Source organism: Acipenser ruthenus, chromosome 5, assembly GCF_902713425.1.
Source record: "Acipenser ruthenus chromosome 5, fAciRut3.2 maternal haplotype, whole genome shotgun sequence".
Lineage (NCBI taxonomy): Eukaryota > Metazoa > Chordata > Actinopteri > Acipenseriformes > Acipenseridae > Acipenser > Acipenser ruthenus.
In genome coordinates, this window is record NC_081193.1 from 66,694,093 (window position 1) to 66,714,399 (window position 20,307).

At 37.4% G+C, this 20,307-nt stretch overlaps 1 protein-coding gene across 1 annotated transcript in view; it reads left to right on the forward strand.

Annotated features, from left to right (window-relative positions):
* The window catches only part of LOC117402908 (striatin-like), a 114,593-nt gene that overhangs the window by 69,878 nt on the left and 24,408 nt on the right, over nt 1–20,307 (forward strand). The window contains exons 3-5 of the mRNA XM_059024403.1: nt 1,898–1,971; nt 4,408–4,486; nt 14,042–14,209. Of these exons, the coding sequence (XP_058880386.1) occupies nt 1,898–1,971; nt 4,408–4,486; nt 14,042–14,209 (321 nt within the window). The remainder of the gene's footprint in view (nt 1–1,897; nt 1,972–4,407; nt 4,487–14,041; nt 14,210–20,307) is intronic.

Sequence of the window (20,307 nt, forward strand, 5' to 3'; positions counted from 1 at the left end):
AAAATATTGTAATTATAGTTGCCAGTTGTCACTCGTACTTAACTGGAATTGCAGTCTCCAGTTGTCACTACTTTGAATTTTGGGAGTTGTAGTTCACATCTTGACTTCTTACAATTATATATTTTGCAGATTCAACCAAATAACCAGTGCAGGGCTTGGTGGGTTATCCTAGACAGCAGTTTATTGAAATGTATTGATCTGTCTGGAGAATAGCCTATACAGTTTTGAAAAAGTCTGTTGGATTCCCACATCAAGACAGCAATGTATTATTTGATGCTTATTGTTTGGTGTTTTCAAGCAGAAAGAGATTATGTAGATGTGGGCTGGACGTATTATTTTATTTCAGGATTGCTATAAATCATTTTAATTATAGATTCAGGCGATAAGCTGCCAATTCCTCTTGCTCCAACAAACCAATGAAACAATTACTATTGCATTTTTTATTAGTCATTTGGAAATTGTTTAACAGTCAGTTTAATACATTAAATCTGTGTGGGTTACTGTTTTCCCATTATTATTTGAATACCTTTTTTTTTAAGCATGCTTTTCCGCTGACCAAGGTAATGGAGGCACCCTGATTACAGGCTCGACACTGCATGGCATAGACTCCACAAGATAATGGAGACATCCTGATTAGAGGCTCGACACTGCATGGCATAGACTCCCCAAGATAATGGAGGCACTCTGATTACAGGCCCGACACTGCATGGCATAGACTCCACAAGATAATGGAGGCACCCTGATTAGAGGCTCGACACTGCATGGCATAGACTCCACAAGATAATGGAGACATCCTGATTACAGGCTCGACACTGCATGGCATAGACTCCCCAAGATAATGGAGACATCCTGATTAGAGGCTCGACACTGCATGGCATGGACTCCCCAAGATAATGGAGGCACTCTGATTACAGGCTCGACACTGCATGGCATAGACTCCACAAGATAATGGAGGCACTCTGATTACAGGCTCGACACTGCAGGCATGGACTCCCCAAGATAATGGAGACATCCTGATTACAGGCTCGACACTGCATGGCATGGACTCCCCAAGATAATGGAGACACCCTGATTACAGGCTCGACACTGCATGGCATGGACTCCCCAAGATAATGGAGACATCCTGATTACAGGCTCGACACTGCATGGCATAGACTCCACAAGATAATGGAGACATCCTGATTACAGGCTCGACACTGCATGGCATGGACTCCCCAAGATAATGGAGACATCCTGATTACAGGCTCAACACTGCATGGCATAGACTCCACAAGATAATGGAGGCACCCTGATTAGAGGCTCGACACTGCATGGCATAGACTCCACAAGATAATGGAGACATCCTGATTACAGGCTCGACACTGCATGGCATAGACTCCACAATAGGCTAAAAGGTGTCTCGAGGGATGTCAATCCATTCGGTTGTTAGTATTTCACACAATTGGTGCAAGCGTCATTCAAGTTTGTCCTCCCTACTGTACGATTGAGATCCTCAAACCATTAATGCGCTATTCTGTCATCGTGTATGGAGGCTTTATCCTTGGGATGACATGACATTCAGTAGCAGAAGTGATTGAGAGCTTCAGTGTCATGGGATATACAGCATAGATGAACAGTATCAATACTTCACACTTACAATTTCACTTACAGTGTATGTTCATACAGCAAAAATAGGTCACGGTGATCTACTTTTTCACAATACTATATTTTACAGGTTTATTTTGGAAAAAAGTAACCATGTGACACACTATTATATATTCAAAACCCTTTCATGAACAGTGTTTGGGTATTTTAGCATGCATTATGTGCTGTATTTATATGATCTATTACAATGAAGTGTTACATAAAACTGTTTTATTCTTAATATTAATTTGTTTGTTTTTCTCATCTTTTCCAGATCAAAGTACCATAAATTAAAATATGGAACGGAGTTAAATCAAGGTGATATGAAACCACCAAGCTATGACTCAGGTAAGCCTTTAGGTATTTATTTATTTAAATATAAACTTCAGTCTATCTGGCTATCCATCTTTATGTTGATTTTACATTATTACTGTCTCAATCTCTAGTAAAAGCCACAACAGTAATTACATTTAAGCACATTCAAAAATATTTTGATTGAGTAATTATGTAGTCTCTACAACCTTGGAGGGTATTTCACAGCTCCTTCAATATAAAATACCCCGTCTGTGCTTTTGGCAATACTTGCATCACTCTGATCTAGTATTGAGTTAGACAAGATAGTAATGTTCATGCAAGTTAGTAAAAAATGTGTTTGTTTCTAAATTGTGTTGCTGTATTTATAATATAAAATATCTTAATGTCTTATCATGAAATGTAGTTGCATTAGCCTGTACTCAGAATTATCATTGGTCCAAATTCATTAGGCCATAGAAACAGAAAATAGAAAGTATTTTTATATTTATTATTATTATTATTATTATTATTATTATTATTATTATTATTATTATTATTATTATTATTATTATTATTATTATTATTATTATTTGGTAAAGTCAACTTTGCTATTTTCCAAAATTAATAAATAAATGACAGATAGAGACACCAAATAATAGGCAACACGGTGGTAGGTCCTTTACATAAATAATGTAATTCACAATTATTATTATTATTATTTATTTCTTAGCAGACGCCCTTATCCAGGGCGACTTACAATTGTTACAAGATATCACATTATTTTTACATACAATTACATTATTTTTTACACATTATTTTTACATACAATTACCCATTTATACAGCTGGGTTTTTTACTGGAGCAATCTAGTAAAGTACCTTGCTCAAGGGTACAGCAGCAGTGTCCCCAACCAGGGATTGAACCCACGACCCTCCGGTCAAGAGTCCAGAGCCCTAACCACTACTCCACACTGCTGCCCAATGTGTAGATCAAGCATTATTTAGGTAATCTGAATAGGGTAGGTTTTAGACAGGTGTTCTACAGACATTAGGCACAACTTTTACTTGACTTTTACCTCAACAGTTCAGGGCTACAGTTTTTATAGGGTTTCTTATGGAGATACACACCACCTTGTTTTTTCAGCACTGAAAAGTGCCCAACTGACTGTAAAACTCCAGTAGCATTCAAAATAGCAGACTGATTAATCTCTTAGACAATTCCCTATCAAGTACGAAATGTAACCAGTATCTAATGGGTATTTATCCTATTTACCCTGATAACCTGAATAAGATATATCAAAGCTGCATGTCAGAGTCTGTGACGCAGTCGTGCCCGCCCCCGAGGGCATAACTGGACTGCAGACACCAACATCGTCATCGTTTTTCCTTTCATCCGACCTGAGCGGGAGAGATCTACGAACACATAAGTGTCAGGTTACTCATATCTGCTTATTCGCTTGTGTAATTACACTAATTAATGGGATTTATTGTTACATGCTTATAGTATTTACTACTTGCATATTGTGCACTCAGCCATGGTTTTTGTTTCTGGGCTCAGCAGTCCTGCGTTTGACCGAGACGCATGCTTTGGGTTAAACTGCTTGCAGAATTATTGTGAAGACTGTTAGGGCTCTAACAGTAGGCTTCCTCAGTTTTCAGACTGTTGGGTTAGCCAAGAGGACTGTAGGTGGGTGTCCCTATAGATCGCTCCCGTGGTAACTGTAGGTCCAGACCTGCTCCTTTACAATGAACAAAGTTACCTTTTTCCGATTCACTAGCAGTTGCTGGGCTCAGCTCTGCTTCGGGTTTGACTTTGCAGTCCATCCCGCAGTGTTTCATTTTCCAGACTCGGCTGGGGTGCTGTGTGGAATGGCAGCAATATGGAATCCCCCCATGGCAGGGTCTCCATATCAATATTTTGGTTTCTAGTCTTGCAGAATTTTTTACAGGAGGATCAAGGGAGACACGTGCTTGTCCAGACAGACAACACTATAAACCATCAGGGCGGCCTCAGGTCCCCCAGTCTCCATCGAGCAGCCCACAAGCTGCTGCTCTGGGAGTACGATCACCTCATCTCACTGCGAGCAGTACATCTGCCCGGGGTGATGAACTGGCCGGCAGACCGCCTCTCAAGGGGAGTCTCGTACCTCAGAATGGAGGCTTCACTCAGAGGGGGTGAGCCTCATTTGGCAATAGTTCGGGAGAGCCTCCCAGGAATCTACTCATTATTCCCATCTGACTCTCCATGCCCTCTGGGGCAGGCGCAACTGTGTCACAGGCTCTGACGTGCAGCTTTGATATATCTTATTCAGGTTATCAGGGTCTTTAGGATAAAAACTCATTAGGGAATGGTTACATTTCTATTTCTGGAAACCAGGGTTATGATAATAACCTAATGTTTTCACCATTACTGAAACATAGTTTTGCTGCTGGTTTCAGCTTGGCTGTTATTGGCCTTAGCCTCACTGGTAATCTTGTGTTTTTCTTCCAGACGAGGGGAATGAGAATGAGGTTCAAGCCCCACAGAACAGCCAGCTAACATGGAAGCAGGGGCGCCAGCTATTAAGACAGTAAGTGCTCTACCACGCGGCACACTTTTTTTCATAGCGCTCCACTCTTTTACATTGTCTATTGCAGACAAAAATGTAATAATAGTAAACTGCTTAGAGGTTTGGTACTAAATGTCAGTCATTGGGAGAAGCAGCTGGTTGGTTAATGGCAGGAAAGTATTGAAAAGATGGGGACAATTTCACTCTCCAGCTTTCACTTACTACTACATATACTTTTTTGTAAAATGAAAACAACATCTGTGTTTCTTTCAAAACTGGATTGTGAGACATACAAAGTGAATAGAAATGCAAGACCAGATGGATTTATTTCATCAACTATAAATTAGGGATGTGTTCATGGTACATTTTTGTGAACATTTAAATGCTGTGCAGGTGTCAGTGTTGAAACCATATCTACATACACACACACACTTTATATTACATTATAATGTATACTGAGAGACCTGGTTAGTATTTTCTAAGCAAAAAAACCCTAAATAAGCAAATAACATGTTAACAGCGCAAAGACTTAACTACAAAGTAAGAAAAAAAAAAAAAAACACACACACCAAAGTATCTATTGAAGTTAGGGCTGTCACAAATTTTTGATCGGTTAATTTATGCGCATTAGTTAATTAACCGGTAGATTCATCCATGCACATTTTTAATAAAGGTAACAATCTTTTAGTGGCTGCCTTGCATAGTAATACCAAAAAATCAATATAATCTTTGGTCTTTTTAAAAGCATTTGTATTATTTTTATCTTAGTAAATGTCTCTCTGCACTATTGAGATGTACTGGCCCTGTGGGCACAAAGTGAATAAACAAAACTTTTTTTTTTTCCATTGTATTATATTCAAAGAACAAAACAGAACCAATTATAATAATAAAAAAAATACACAGCTTACATGTGTTACAGAATCTATCAAATGCACAGATTCCAATATATTGTTATATTACTCTACTGTTCAGTGATCGCTGCCACAAATGGGAAATCCATTTCTAATTATTTTTATTTTTTTAATATCCACTTCTGTTGACAAATTACCTAGATATCAAGGACATTTTTTTTTTAAACAAATGATTTGCTTAAAAGTGTACTGTTAAATTAAAGCATGTACATCATTTATTTACACTTCTGTTACAGTTGCTACAATGACATACTAAAGTGGCCTCTTACTGTGCTCACTTTATATTTGCATTTTATTTGATAGATAACAGGTCAGCTGTAGCAGTTCGACTGTCTATGGCTACACAGTATTCCTACGCTACAGTATCTACTCATGAATGGAAATTTAAGATTTTATGAAGTTTGTTTACAATGCAATCTCATAAACTGGATTTTAGACCTGTTTGTACAAAAGTGGTAATTGCAGGTTTATATGAGGTTGACCTCATAGTTCTATTCATAATTACCAGGGAAGTTGTATGGCCACCTGAATTAAAATGAAGACTGTGAAGATAGGGAGTCATCACACTGAGTATTGCCTTTGCCTGCAAGTCATGCTACTGAGCTAAAATAAACTAAAAACCCTGGTCCTCTGACAATATTGCAAGTTTCTAAATAATATTATGCCGTCTCGGTGAGTTGATGAAGCGGCAGTATGGCAGGCAGTCTGACGTGAGCAATGCTGCCTGTCACTTGTTCTCTGCTGTGCATTGACGTAGCCTGCAGGCATCCATTTGACAATGATTACTAAGAATTTTTCAAAATGAAGGTTGTGCTTTTCATGAAGTTTTCATATGACGGCATCTAAAGCTATCTTATTAAATGCTTACAGTGTTATGTTTTTTTATATTCATTGTTCAATTTGCTTATTACCATATATTACCATACCATATTTATATTTAGCTTTCAACTCAAAATAGTGTGTACAGTGGCAACATCCAAGTACATTTATTATTTTTAATATTTTGTGAAGTGACAATGATAGTGACTACAGCAACACATGGAAGAGCAGGCACCCTGAGACTTTCTCTTTCCAGCTCTGTAGATTCACCTCAATCCTATAGTAATACTCAAAGATACTTAAAATTATTTGACAAACATTATGATAGAAGTCTATGAAGACATTAAGAAAGACTTCTAGTTTATTTTAGTATCGGTACATTTTACTATGACTGTTTGTTTTATAGTTAGAGTGAGTTAAGCACCTTAATCCTTAACTGAACACACAATGCCATTCACGTCAGGGCCATATTGTGTGTTGGGCAAAGTAGAGACCACCAAACTCATTTCATTTGAGACTTGAGTCATATTCAAACCCAGCCAGTGAGTTATGAAAAGCTATTGAACAAAACTGATGTCCCTCCACAAAAATAGAGCACATTGTGTATTTAATTTGAAGACCTTGGTACATTATATACTTATAACCAATATACTTTCTTCTTTATTCTTTCCAAGAACTGACATTAAAATAAACATATTTAAACTAGGTTAGAATTGTATGCTGTTTCACTCAAACAGCACGTGTCAACCGAATAAAATGTAAGGTAATAGCTCTTGTGTGGCCCACAGACAACGAGCCATGTCATCTGAAATTAAATTAGAAGGATTTCTTTAGACATGATTCTAGTGTGCTTTGACATGGCCTGTTGAGAGTGTCATGCCATATCAGATAAAATGAGTAAGGTTTTTCACAGCATAGTCGCTGACAGCACATCAAGCTGTCCAAAATCCAACCTCTTCTCGCTTTCCTCTTACCAGAAATGATTCCCTTCATAGAGCGATAGACATTCAGTTTAAAATAGAAAGCTAGCATGGGAATCCTTCTATTAAATGTGCTGGGCCTTTTAAATGTAGTCACCTGGGGGTTTGCTGATCCTATGTGGGTTTTTAAAATGAGTTTGAGCAGCCTTGTAGAATTCTGAAAACAGGCAAATATAATGGAATGACCCATCGCAAATGTATTTGGACAACTGCAAGTAAAAACCCTTTGAGGGGTCTGTTAATGATCTAAACAGTAGAGGATCTAAATACAAGAGCATCAAGCAATAGCACAAGTAATAAGAGAGAGCCCATTTGGAACTAACAAAATAACACCACAAAAATATTCCTCACTTAAAGAGTAAGTTGCAGGGTTCCGAAAATACAGTGTTACATGTCCCCGCATGTTGCTACAACTGTTTAAATAACAGATCTGTAATTTTTCTTTTCATTGTTAACATCCTGACAACTTTTTACACTTCTAACTTTAACGTGTATTTGAAAACTCTTTTAAAAATGGCCACTCTAGTGCACTGATAGTGTAAGGATTATTCACCACACTGTCAAACAGTTAACACAGCAGTAATGATCCATGATGTGGTAGGGAACAGAGAAGCCAGAGCACTTTTTTTTATTTTTTTTTAATTGCTCTTCCTGCAGTGATTTAGAGCAATGGTTTTCAACCCTGGTCCTGGGGACCCACTGTGTCTGCTAGATTTCATTCCAACTGAGCTCTCAATTACTTAACTAGACCCTTAATTGATATGATAATTTGCTTAATTATACCTTTTTTAATTGTGTTCAGTTCTTAATCAATTGTAGAGTTCAAGTTAGCTATAACATTTTATAAGTAACTTGAACTCTGCAACTGTTTTAAGAGCTGAAAACAATTAAAAAGGTCTAATTAAGCAAATTATTTCAATTAAGGGTCTAAATAAGTAATTGAGAGCTCAGTTGAAATGAAAACCAGCAGACACAGTGGGTCCCCAGGACCGGGGTTGAAAACCACTGATTTAGAGGAGCTCAAACACCAGTGTACTAGAGCAGGGGTCTCAAACCCTGGTCCTGGAGAGCTACTGTGGCTGCTGGTTTTCATTTCAACCAATCTCTGTTACTTAGTTGAACCAATTATTGGCTTAATTAGTCAAGATTAACAAGTGTTCCAGATCTTTACTGATGATGTTAAGACACCTATAAAACCTGCTGGATAGGGGCTCTCCAGGACCAGGGTTGGAAACCCCTGCACTAGAGTGCCCATTTTGAAAAGAGCTTTGAAACACTTTAAAGTGAGAAGTGTAAAAAGTTGTCAGTATGTTAGTAATGACAAGAAAACTTACAGGTACGTTATTTAAACAGTTGTAGCAACACGTTGTGACATGTAACGCTATTTTTCAGAACCCTGCTACTTACTCTTTAAGACGTCACACTGTCTGCAACTCGCTCCACCACCCCACCCCCGCTTTTCTCTTATTTTAATTTTATTTCCCTCTTTTACCAACTTTTCTAATTCTAACATCTTTTATGTTCTTTATTTGTGTGTATTTTGCCTCTTTTCCATTTTTGCCTACATGACTATGCAAACTTATACTACTCCTTCTCCACTGGCACATCCAACCCGTATGGTACAGGTACGGGTGGTTCTCCACTGGCTATTTATCGAGCTGAGTAAGAACCAAACCATGAAACTCCGGACTCACAAGACATCTGAATCCGACTGCGAACCAAGCCGAGCCAGGAGCGGGGTTAAGGATTTTTGTCATTACGTTGCATTAGTCAGTACACTCCAGTAAGAAAAACAACCAACATTGCAGACATGGAGTGTGATGAGAGAAAAGTACAGCCTTGGGACACTGAGGAAGTGCAGGCTCTAGTTTCTCTGTGGGCAGATAGAAGTGTTATATTTGTTTATTTAGCAGACGCTTTTATCCAAGGCGACTTACAGAGACTAGGGTGTGTGAACTGTGCATCAGCTGCAGAGTCACTTACAATTATGTCTCACCCGAAAGATGGAGCACAAGGAGGTTAAGTGACTTGCTCAGGGTCACACAATGAGTCAGTGGCTGAGGTGAGATTTGAACCGGGGACCTCCTGGTTCCAAGCCCTTTTCTTTAACCACTGGACCACACAGCCTCTATACTTCAGGAAGATCTGGAGTTGTGCGTCCAGAAATGAGAATGTTTATTCCCGAATTTCTGACGATTTGAAGCAAATGGACATAAACTGTGGGTATGGTACACTTAACTCACATTCAGAAACACAACATTCTACCAGATTTCTCATCCTTGACCTTTATTGTATTAATATAAAGAACAAAAAAGCAAAAATAAAACAATTCTAAACTTATTTACAAAAATATAGTCAAACAAAATACTGTACAGCTGTACCATACATAAAACTACGATTCTCAGTGCGCTGTAACTCCAATGTACTTGGTGTACAGTGCAGAGACTATGGGGGTTGTGCTGTTCAGTCTTAGCTTGTGCATCGTTGTAAAGCTGTAGACTTTTTTAAGTTCGCCAAATGGTGTGTACATCTTCGTTTGGCTTCCTCACACGTGATATTTATACATAATGGCAGACTTCTTTTCTGGGCAGATTAGCTATGTTTGTAACACTTTAGCTTTAGAAAAAAACATTGTGTGCATTTTCTTAAATTACTAAAAAAGAAGAAAATCAGCAGTATAAGAAGTAAACCGAACAAATGTTTTGGCTAATGCCTACAGCACATAACTAACACTGGACTCATGTTTTCTAACATTCCTTGGCCAACGTTCATGGTATATCAAATCCTTTCTTGCAGTAAATGCAAAATTCCAACAAATTTTTATCAAAAAGCAGTTTGATGCCTTTATTAGCCATCCAATTAGAAGCCAGAACTCGTGCAAAAATAGGTCACAGTAATCTAAATGAAATCCTCAAGAACTGAAGCTAAGCACCCAGTTTCATCAAAATTAGCAGTTTTACATTTTGGGGCAGATGTACAAACAAATATGTATTTGAAGGCAAAAATCAATTCTGTTGTCAAAAAGATATCATCATGCAAAAAAGCAAATAAATAAATGACTTCTGAAAATAAATAACACATTGTGATTCAGTGTAGTTATTGGTTCATTTCACTCCTGAGAGATTTATTTAGTTAAACACTGTACATATGATGATTTTTTTTCAGATTATACAAAATGAAGAAATATGCAAACATGAAAACATCATGCGGTATTTTTTATACCATTACTATGTTAATGTAGTTCTCATATTACAGCTACATTTCTTAACCTTGCTGTGGAAGTATAGTAGGTATAGATTGAAATGCCTGCACAAGTATAAGGTCATTCAGCCTGATAACACCCCCTGCTGCGGCAACAACAACACAAGATGTGATTACAGTACTTCTACTCAAAACACCATTATGTATTAGCGGATAGATACCTCAGAATCAAGTTCTAGGACCACTAACCATTTAAGGCATTTTTTTAAACTGAAAACTAGAACAAAACTAAAACGCTAAATGAAGCTCTAGATGACATATCTTTAGTATGCCTGTGAAAAAAGGACACATTGCAGTAATTAAAATTAATTAGTGTAAAGTGAATTATCAAAGACGTAACATTTTCCGCTGAAGACGCTTTAGCTCTGTGTATTTAATTGAACACATTGTGTCTTGTACAGTATGTTGTGAACCATGCATGCTCTGTTTTCAGTACATAAATATTACCTTTGGATTCTCTAGAACTGAGCCCCCTGTATGTAATAATGAAATGGAACAAGCTATAAAGTGTTTGTTTCGTTACCAGGATAAGCACATATGTGTAACGTTAATGACAATTTTTTAATCAAGAGCTGCCTATTGAAAGAATTCTTGTGTTGCAGACAGAGGGGAATGAATAGGTAATTGTGCAAGTTCACTCAGTCCCTCAGTGACTATAGAGGCTGGTACAGGGAGAAACGAACCCTTTTTTTAAGCTGGTACAAGATGGTAGTCTAGCAACTGTCCTAGCACAGCACCGCACTGACTCCGACACTGTCTAGGACAAAGGGGGTTGATGCGTGTTCTTAAATATTACAGAAAGGTATGTAGCTCCTATTTTCTAAAGTGTTGTTTGATTTAGAATTGAACCCATTTTGATTTGGTAGGTTATTCAGTAATAATGTTCAACAGTGTAATTTGAAAGATACTCAAGCCTTTTCTGTTTAGATTTGAAGGAGGAGTACTGCACCTTGTATTTGGACCATTATGTAAGTCTTCAAGTCAAATACTAAACATCAAAGTCTGTTTAAATAGCTAGACTTTTTTCATTTTCATTTCTTTCATTTTTTGGAATGTAGTCTTATTAATTTATTATTCATTGTTTCAAATTAAGGTACAGTATTTGAATAATGTAATGCAAATGGCATTGTACCCCACCTAGTAGTTATCAATGTTTAAATATAGTGGATCAATTCTAAAATGTGTTTATGCTTCAGTATCGATAGATTTGTATTGTTTTGAATCATCAATCAGTCAATCGATCTTCATTTCTTATATAGTGATGAATCGCCTCAAAGCACAAAGAAATGACCCCTTTAAATTACATTAAAATGATTACAAAATGTTCTTAATCTTACTTTAAAAAGCGTTGACAAAAAGTAAATTGTCTATAAAAAAAAGGTATAAAATGGGATGATCAATTTTCCCTTTAAAATACAGATGCCAAATGATAAAAAATGTGTTTTTAGACTTTAAAAGCAACAAGAGCTGGTGCCTCCCTTACAAATTGTGGCAGATCATTCCACAATTTAGGTGCTTGAAAGCTGAATGCTCTACCATCTTCTCTTTCTGTTTCAATGGAATACTGAGCAAATCTTCATACTGTGATCTAAGAGAGCAGCTAGGTCAGCAAACCTTCATACTGTGATCTAAGAGAGCCACTAGGTCAGCAAATCAATCGGTCCTGAACCGTACAGGAAGCCAATGTAAGGCTGCTAACACAGGGTTAATGTGTTCATGTTTTTTGTTTTTGTTAAAACTCTTGCAGCAGCATTTTGCACAAGCTGCAATCGAGGACATGGCTTGAAATACCAGAGAAAAGAGCATTGGAATAATTAATCCTAGATGTTATAAAAGCATGCATCAGTCTCTCAGCACCTGGCAGAGAAAGAGAATATCTTAGTTTGGCAATATTTCACAGTTTAAGCTATATTATTATTATATTATTATTTATTTCTTAGCAGACGCCCTTATCCAGGGCGACTTACAATCGTAAGCAAAAACATTTCAAGCGTTACAATACAAGTAATACAATAAGAGCAAGAAATACAATAACTTTTGTTCAAGCAAAGTACAAGTTTGACAAACCACAATTCAATAATACAGCAGGTAATAGTGATAGTTACATCAGGATATGATTAAATAGTGATAGTTACATCAGGATGTGATTAAATACAAAGTACTACAGGTTAAAAACTTGGCAGATTACAGTATTCTGAAGTACAGGATTAAATGCAGTAAAATAGGGGGCAGATAAGAGCAAAATAAAGCACATTTAAATGAAGGGTGATAGTGTCCCAGGATACAAACAGAGGAGTTCTACAGGTGCTGTTTGACGAGGTGAGTCTTAAGGAGGCACCGGAATGTGGTCAGGGACTGGGCAGTCCTGACATCTGTAGGAAGGTCATTCCACCACTGCGGAGCAAGGGTGGAGAAGGAGCGGGCTCTGGAGGCAGGGGAGCGTAGCGGAGGTAGAGCCAGTCTTCTAGTGCAGGCGGAGCGGAGAGGTCAAGTGGGGGTGTAGGGAGAGATGAGGGTCTGGAGGTAGCTGGGTGCAGTCTGGTCAAGGCATCTGTAGGCTAGTACAAGAGTCTTGAACTGGATGCAAGCGGTGATCGGGAGCCAGTGGAGCGAGCGAAGTAGTGGAGTAGCGTGGGCGAAGCGAGGCAGAGAGAACACCAGGCGGGCAGCAGAGTTCTGGATGAGCTGGAGCAGACGGGTGGCGGACGCAGAGAGGCCAGCCAGGAGGGAGTTGCAGTAGTCTAGGCGGGAGAGTACCAGGGCCTGGACCAGGAGCTGGGTAGCATAGTTGGTGACCATTAAACACCTAACAAAAAAACAAAACAAAAAAAAATGCTGTACAGATCTGAAATATGTTCTTGTAACATCTACTGTAGCACAGTGGGACTGTACTATACTCCAAGTCTGATCCAGTCCAGGAAGCAGGTTCAGTTACATTGTTATGGCTGGAGCAAGATCCTAGATCACCAAAGCAGCACGATCATTACCTGTAAATGTACATTTCCAACTACAGAGAAAAATGTGGGATCAGTGTATTTTCCTTGCGTAATAATTTACTAATTGAAGGTAACAAAGCTTCTGGAGGCTCGATTTGATTTCTTGTGCAACAAAAGAGCACGGAGGGAACTAACTTGCTTTTGGTTAATGCAGTCAAGTGCCAAAAAAAATCTTCACCTAATTTAGGTGTCTCGGAGTAAAGATAATGTGTTACAGCAGACATAAGGCAATTCTTCAAAGATGTTGCTGCAGCTACGTTTTCTGCTATTTTACTGCATATTCAAAATACACGATTGTCCCAAAACTTTCATCTTCATATGTGGAAATGTATGACTGAAATTGTGTGCGTGTTAGAGAGAAGAGATTGTGAAATATGTTACCTAGGAATAAACTTGTTACCTGTACAACTCAGATGAAGAATGAGATGTTTTTCACAGCACATGAATAAATGGGAAAAGCTAGTTTGGTTTGCTGTAGTTTCTGTGTGCCATGTCAATATTACTTTGGTGAAAGTGGCACAGCGCTTGAACACTGCTATGGCAGCTTATCTGGAAAGCAGATGGTTCACTGGCAGCCTTTTTTAATGCTAGGTTGCTTTGTGTTTGCAGGTACCTGCAGGAGGTTGGCTACACGGACACAATCCTGGATGTGAAGTCTCAGCGAGTGAAAGCTCTGCTGGGTTTGGCTGGTGACGCTGTAGAGAGACCTTCGGACAATAACCCTGAGCCCATGTTGAACGGCACAGAGCCTTCCTTAAAGGAAACCATAATGATTGGGTAAGCATGTATCCCACGCTATTGTCATTTTTGTATGCAGAATTTATATATTTGTGAAGTGCTAGAAAGAGCTTACAATAAAACTGTTTGCTTAGAAGTGTGTTTTCCTGGAGTTGGCTCCCCATTTTTACAGTCTAACTGTGCATGCCTTATCTGCACTATACATAGACAATTTCACTTAGAATTACTGTTAGTTTTATTTTGTACTGCACACCACAAACAAAAATATACAGAACAATTAAAAACAAAGCATTAATATCGTACTGTTCTCATATACACACGCATTCCACAATAACACAAAGCAAATTAAATATCTACTTGCTGAAGCGTTTTTTTAAGCAATGCACTAGCAAAAGTCACATGACAGTGACGTCAGCTCCGTAGCAACAAGCCTTCTATGCTTTGAATGGATTCTTTCAATGCAGTGGGTTTGGGCATTTGAGAAAGGAGAGGAAGATTCATGAAATTAATTGGAGACTAAAGCTGATAAGAAGCAATTACCCTCTGCAGTACGAATTAAAATAGTGTGCTGCTTTTTATATGAAAAATGAGGAAAAGCGGGTTGCGTAGAGGATTCATATTGGACCCTGACCCCTGATAAAACAAGGGAGTGGTTGTACAGTATTTGTTATTAGCCTATTTGTTTTTCTATGGGTCTCTCGCTATATCGCAGCCCTCGATATATAGCGGATTTGTATTGGACCCTGACACCCGCGATATATCGAGTGGGTGGTGTGTGTCTATATATATATATATATATATATACATATATATATATATATATACATATACATACACACTGTATATAATAGATGGGCTTCAGTGAGGTACAGGAAAATAATTCCATCTAGGGTTTCTGTGACATCATAAATTATGAGACCGAAGGTCGAGTAATTTATAAACTGTCACAGAAACCCGAGATGGAATTGTTTTCCTGTAACTCACTGAAGAGGCCCAGCTATTATTTTTTATAATACATGGATACCCTTGTGATGCTAATATTAAAGAAGACGAAGTTCAGCAGTACAGTTGGGTTTTTTTAAACTGAGTGTTTCAGTGCTTTACAGATGTTCTATGTCGTTATCCGTTAGTGCTTCAGCTTTATTTGGATGATTGCCTTTACCTTGTTTTCATTTCCCGTTCTTCTCCAGTTTCTGGAGATGTACCAGCTTTACATCATTATTTTTTATCATATTCTCATTTTGTTGATGATTAATGAACATTTCTGTACTGTGGGTGTTGTCGAGTGGTTGAAAACCAGACATTTTGTGTTTGAATTGAAAGTGATGGTCTCGAGGAGTCGAATGGGTCAAGGTTCAAGTATATTTTCCTCTAGAGCAGTGGTTTTCAACCTTTTCCACCTGACAAACCACCCTTAAATGTAAAAAAAAAATTGCGACCCACCTTTACTTGACTAATGATGAAATAAAGTACTTTACTTAGAAAACAACTAACTGAAGGGATAGAGTGAGAGGACTGCACCTGTTTCTTGAGCCGGTTGTTCTGGGAGCTGATCCTGCTCCAGTGATGTGTTGGGTTGTACTAAATAGATCAGCGCTGATCCTGAGCTCAGTTTTGGCTCAAAATCTGATTGAGTCGGATCAGAGCTTGATCGAATGTTTTAAAATGGAGAAATTAAGACGAGAGCATGTGTCGCATGATTGACAAAATTAGGTTTACTGCTTTTAGCGTGCACAATCCTTTCTTTTGCTTTAAATACATAAATAAATGCACTGGGTGATTATATATAGTAAACTGAAACAGGATAAAACAGGACATCCCCGTATTTTTTGTGTGCACAGTACATGTTTGCATCACATCCTACTGCAGATTAGGCCTTATTGTAATATTAATGTTCATTAAAAAAAACACAAAATAAAAACACCAGTTTGATACAATTTAAACACACATTGCTAAACGAACCAAATACCTACGCGTCAAAAAAGTACCAATTCTAAATAAATAATTAACTTCATATTTTTTGAAAGCTTTAATTTTTTTTTTTTTTTTTGGTCAGCAAAAATATATACTGGAATTATTTCATTCAGTTGCCCCTAATACACAAATAAATCACAGAGATGTGCATAACAATTACTAACCGGTATGTATTAGGTGTTGACAAATTAAATGATCCTTTTACTGATTTTAATGAACAGCTAACTGTTTACAGACTACAGACAGTTCCAAACTTTAAACGTGTTCCTGGTTTACAGGTAAGAACTCAACTTTATTAGGAATATATTGTTATAGGCATTATATTACGATAATGTCTGTTATGGTAATTGTTTATGTGTAAGTTTAAAAATGTTTAGTAAAACATGACAAGTTTTTGGAAAATTGATAAACTTTCAGTAATGAAATACAAATCGAGATGAAGAGTCGTCTGTGCGATGTATTTAAACACCCAATAATTTTAGATGAGAAATATATCGTGATTAATTTGGTGTAATAATTATGTAAAGCGTGCTTGGTAAATTATTAAATTTTTTTGATGTCTATTTATTTGCACAAGGTAACATTGTTTTTTTTTGTGTGTGTATATATATATATATATATATACAGACGTGCTCAAATTTGTTGGTACCCCTCCACAAAAAACAAAGAATGCACAATTTTCTCTGAAATAACTTGAAACTGACAAAAGTAATTGGCATCCACCATTGTTTATTCCATATTTAATAGAAATCAGACTTTGCTTTTGATTTTTTATTCAACATAATATTGTAAATAATAAAACAAATGAAAATGGCATGGACAAAAATGATGGGACCCCTAACCTAATATTTTGTTGCACAACCTTTAGAGGCAATCACTGCAATCAAACGTTTTCTTTAGCTCTCAATGAGACTTCTGCACCTGTTAACAGGTAGTTTGGCCCACTCTTCCTGAGCAAACTGCTCCAGCTGTCTCAGGTTTGATGGGTGCCTTCTCCAGACTGCATGTTTCAGCTCTTTCCATAGATGTTCGATAGGATTCAGATCAGGACTCATAGAAGGCCACTTCAGAATAGTCCAATGTTTTGTTCTTATCCATTCTTGGGTGCTTTTAGCTGTGTGTTTTGGGTCATTATCCTGTTGGAGGACCCATGACCTGCGACTGAGACAGAGTTTTCTGACACTGGGCAATACGTTTCGCTCCAGAATGCCTTGATAGTCTTGAGATTTCATTGTGTCCTGCACAGATTCAAGGCACCCTGTGACAGGCGCAGCAAAGCAGCCCCAAAACATAACCGAGCCTCCTCCATGTTTTACTGTAGGTATGGTGTTCTTTTCTTTGAAAGCTTCATTTTTTCATCTGTGAACATACAGCTGATGTGACTTATCAAAAAGCTCCAGTTTTGACTCATCTGTCCAAAGGACATTCTCCCAGAAGGATTGTGGCTTGTCAATATGCATTTTAGCAAATTCTAGTCTGGCTTTTTTTATGTTTTTCTTTCAAAAGTGGAGTCTTCCTGGGTCTTCTTCCATGGAGCCCACTTTCGCTCAAAAAGCGACGGATGGTGCGATCAGAAACTGACGTACCTTCACCTTGGAGTTCAGCTTGTATCTCTTTGGCAGTTATCCTTGGTTCTTTTTCTACCATTCGCACTATCCTTCTGTTCACTCTGGGGTCGATTTTCCTCTTGCGGCCACGCCCAGGGAGGTTGGCTACAGTTTCATGGACCTTAAACTTCTTAATAATATTTGCAACTGTTGTCACAGGAACATCAAGCTGCTTGGAGATGGTCTTGTAGCCTTTACCTTTACCATGCTTGTCTATTATTTTCTTTCTGAGCTCCTCAGACAACTCTCTCCTTTGCTTTCTCTGGTCCATGTTCAGTGTGGTGCACACAATGATACCAAACAGCACAGTGACTACTTTTCTCCATTTAAATAGGCTGAATGACTGATTACAAGATTGGAGACATGTGTGATACTAATTAAAGAAACTAATTAGTTTGAAATATCACTATAATCCAATTATTTATTATCTTTTCTAAGGGGTACCAACAAATGTGTCCAGGCCGTTTTTAGAATATCTTTGGAGAATAAGCAATAATTCATCTCTTTTCACAGCTTCTTTGCTTTATTCTATGACATACCAAAGGCATGCAAGTATACATGATAAAACAGCTTTTAATTTCATCACTTTTCAGGAGGAATGAAGCATTATTTCAATGAGCTGTAAGGGTACCAACAAATTTGAGCACGTCTGTATATAGAGAGAGAGAGATTTAAAAAGCACAAAAGTTGTTTTGCTGTACCGTTTTAAGTTTTTATTATTTCAGTTTAATAGGAAAAGTTAAAGTACTGTGCTACTGCGTTCAAAAATGTAAAGTTTTCTTGTTGACGTAAAATATTGTATCGGATACATTAACCTAGATTTACATTTTTTAATTAATGCAATTCTGTCCGTTTGCCATTTCTTTGTAACATTACTGTGATCTGTATACAAATTTGACAGCCGGGGTCCTTAAACTATGCAGCAGTTATGTTCGCTTCTCATTGGTTAGTTTCCCAAGTTATGGCGCATGCAGCTCCAGGATCGGATCAAGATTACAGATCAGTGGAGCCATATCCAGATCCGCTTAGTAAAACACCTTTGCATGATCCGGCTCCAGTGATCCCGGTTCCGATCCTGTTTTTTTTATCTCGTTAGTACAACCAGCACTGTGATTAATCGGACAGCGCATGACAGTACTGTGCGTCAGTGCAACGGTGAGTGGTAGACACATCCGTTCTCTCTCCCTCTCCCTTTCTCCCTCTCTATCTATCTATCTATCTATCTATCTATCTATCTATCTATCTATCTATCTATATAAATAAATTAGGGATGTTCAACAACAGCGTTCCCTCTAAGATTTTAAGATAGTGGGAAACTTGCCATTTTGACTGAGAAAGGGTAAATTATCAGTGAGAAACCTTTGGCCACGCTTTAACGCTTTTAATATATTTGTGTTGCATTATACAATTTTGAAACAATATTCCAACACAAGTATCTCAACAATTTTACAATTTACTTAAACAAGACTTTTATTGTGGCTCTGCCTCAGATTTTGAATCATCCTCTGAGATAGAATTGTTCCATTCTTGGGAATACCAAATTAAATTTTTCAAAAATGGCCAATTCCATTTGTTCCCACTTTTTATCAACGTATTAATAATTAAATATGGCATTTGAACATAAATATAATGTTGCTAGTTAAAATAAGTACATTCAATAAATATTATTTATTTGTTTAAAAACATGGTCGTAAAACAGACAAACAAACAACGCATTTCGACACCCAACGTGTCTTCATCAGGTTCACATTACCCCAATTAATGTTTTTAAACAAATAGATTTTTTTGATGAATATAAATGAGCAGGAGCTAAGTAAAATAAAAAAAATGTTAGAACAATAAGCGGTAGACATAATGGTAATGCAACGAACTATAACAAAACTAGAAATGGGACTCTGAACTTTACGCCCTACTCTTAAACTATGGGCTCCTCATTTCTCTTCAAGGATCTAAACAGCAGGCCCTTCTGCTGATTTTTGCTGTCACCTTGTCTTTATTTGACACTACAAACACGTAGCAGAAAAATAATTGGATTAGTTTGGAGAGTATTTTTCTAAATTGATATGCTCATGCTTCAGCGGTTTATTACTTTATTACACTATTAATGTATTTTTAAAATGTGAACACCAGCTACACCGGTGCCATGCAAATTACTTTTCTCTCTTTCGGGTCAGATTGTAAATAAGAAGCGAGCAGCATTATCTCCTGAAAACAAACAAACTGGACTGTCATTGCGTGTATAGCTAAGTAAAGACTACCAATATTCATTTTTAATTTGGGTATGATGACTCAAAGGTTTTTGTTGTTCTCTTCACAATAAACAGTTCATGCCCTATAGAAGTGCTTACCTAACCAAATGTATTAAGGAGGATATTAATTAATTATTATTATTATTATTATTATTATTATTATTATTATTATTATTATTATTATTATTATTATTATTATTATTATTATTATTATTATTTGTTTATTTAGCAGATGCCTTTATCCAAGGCGACTTACAGAGACTAGAGTGTGTGAACTATGCATCAGCTGCAAAGTCACCACCCAACC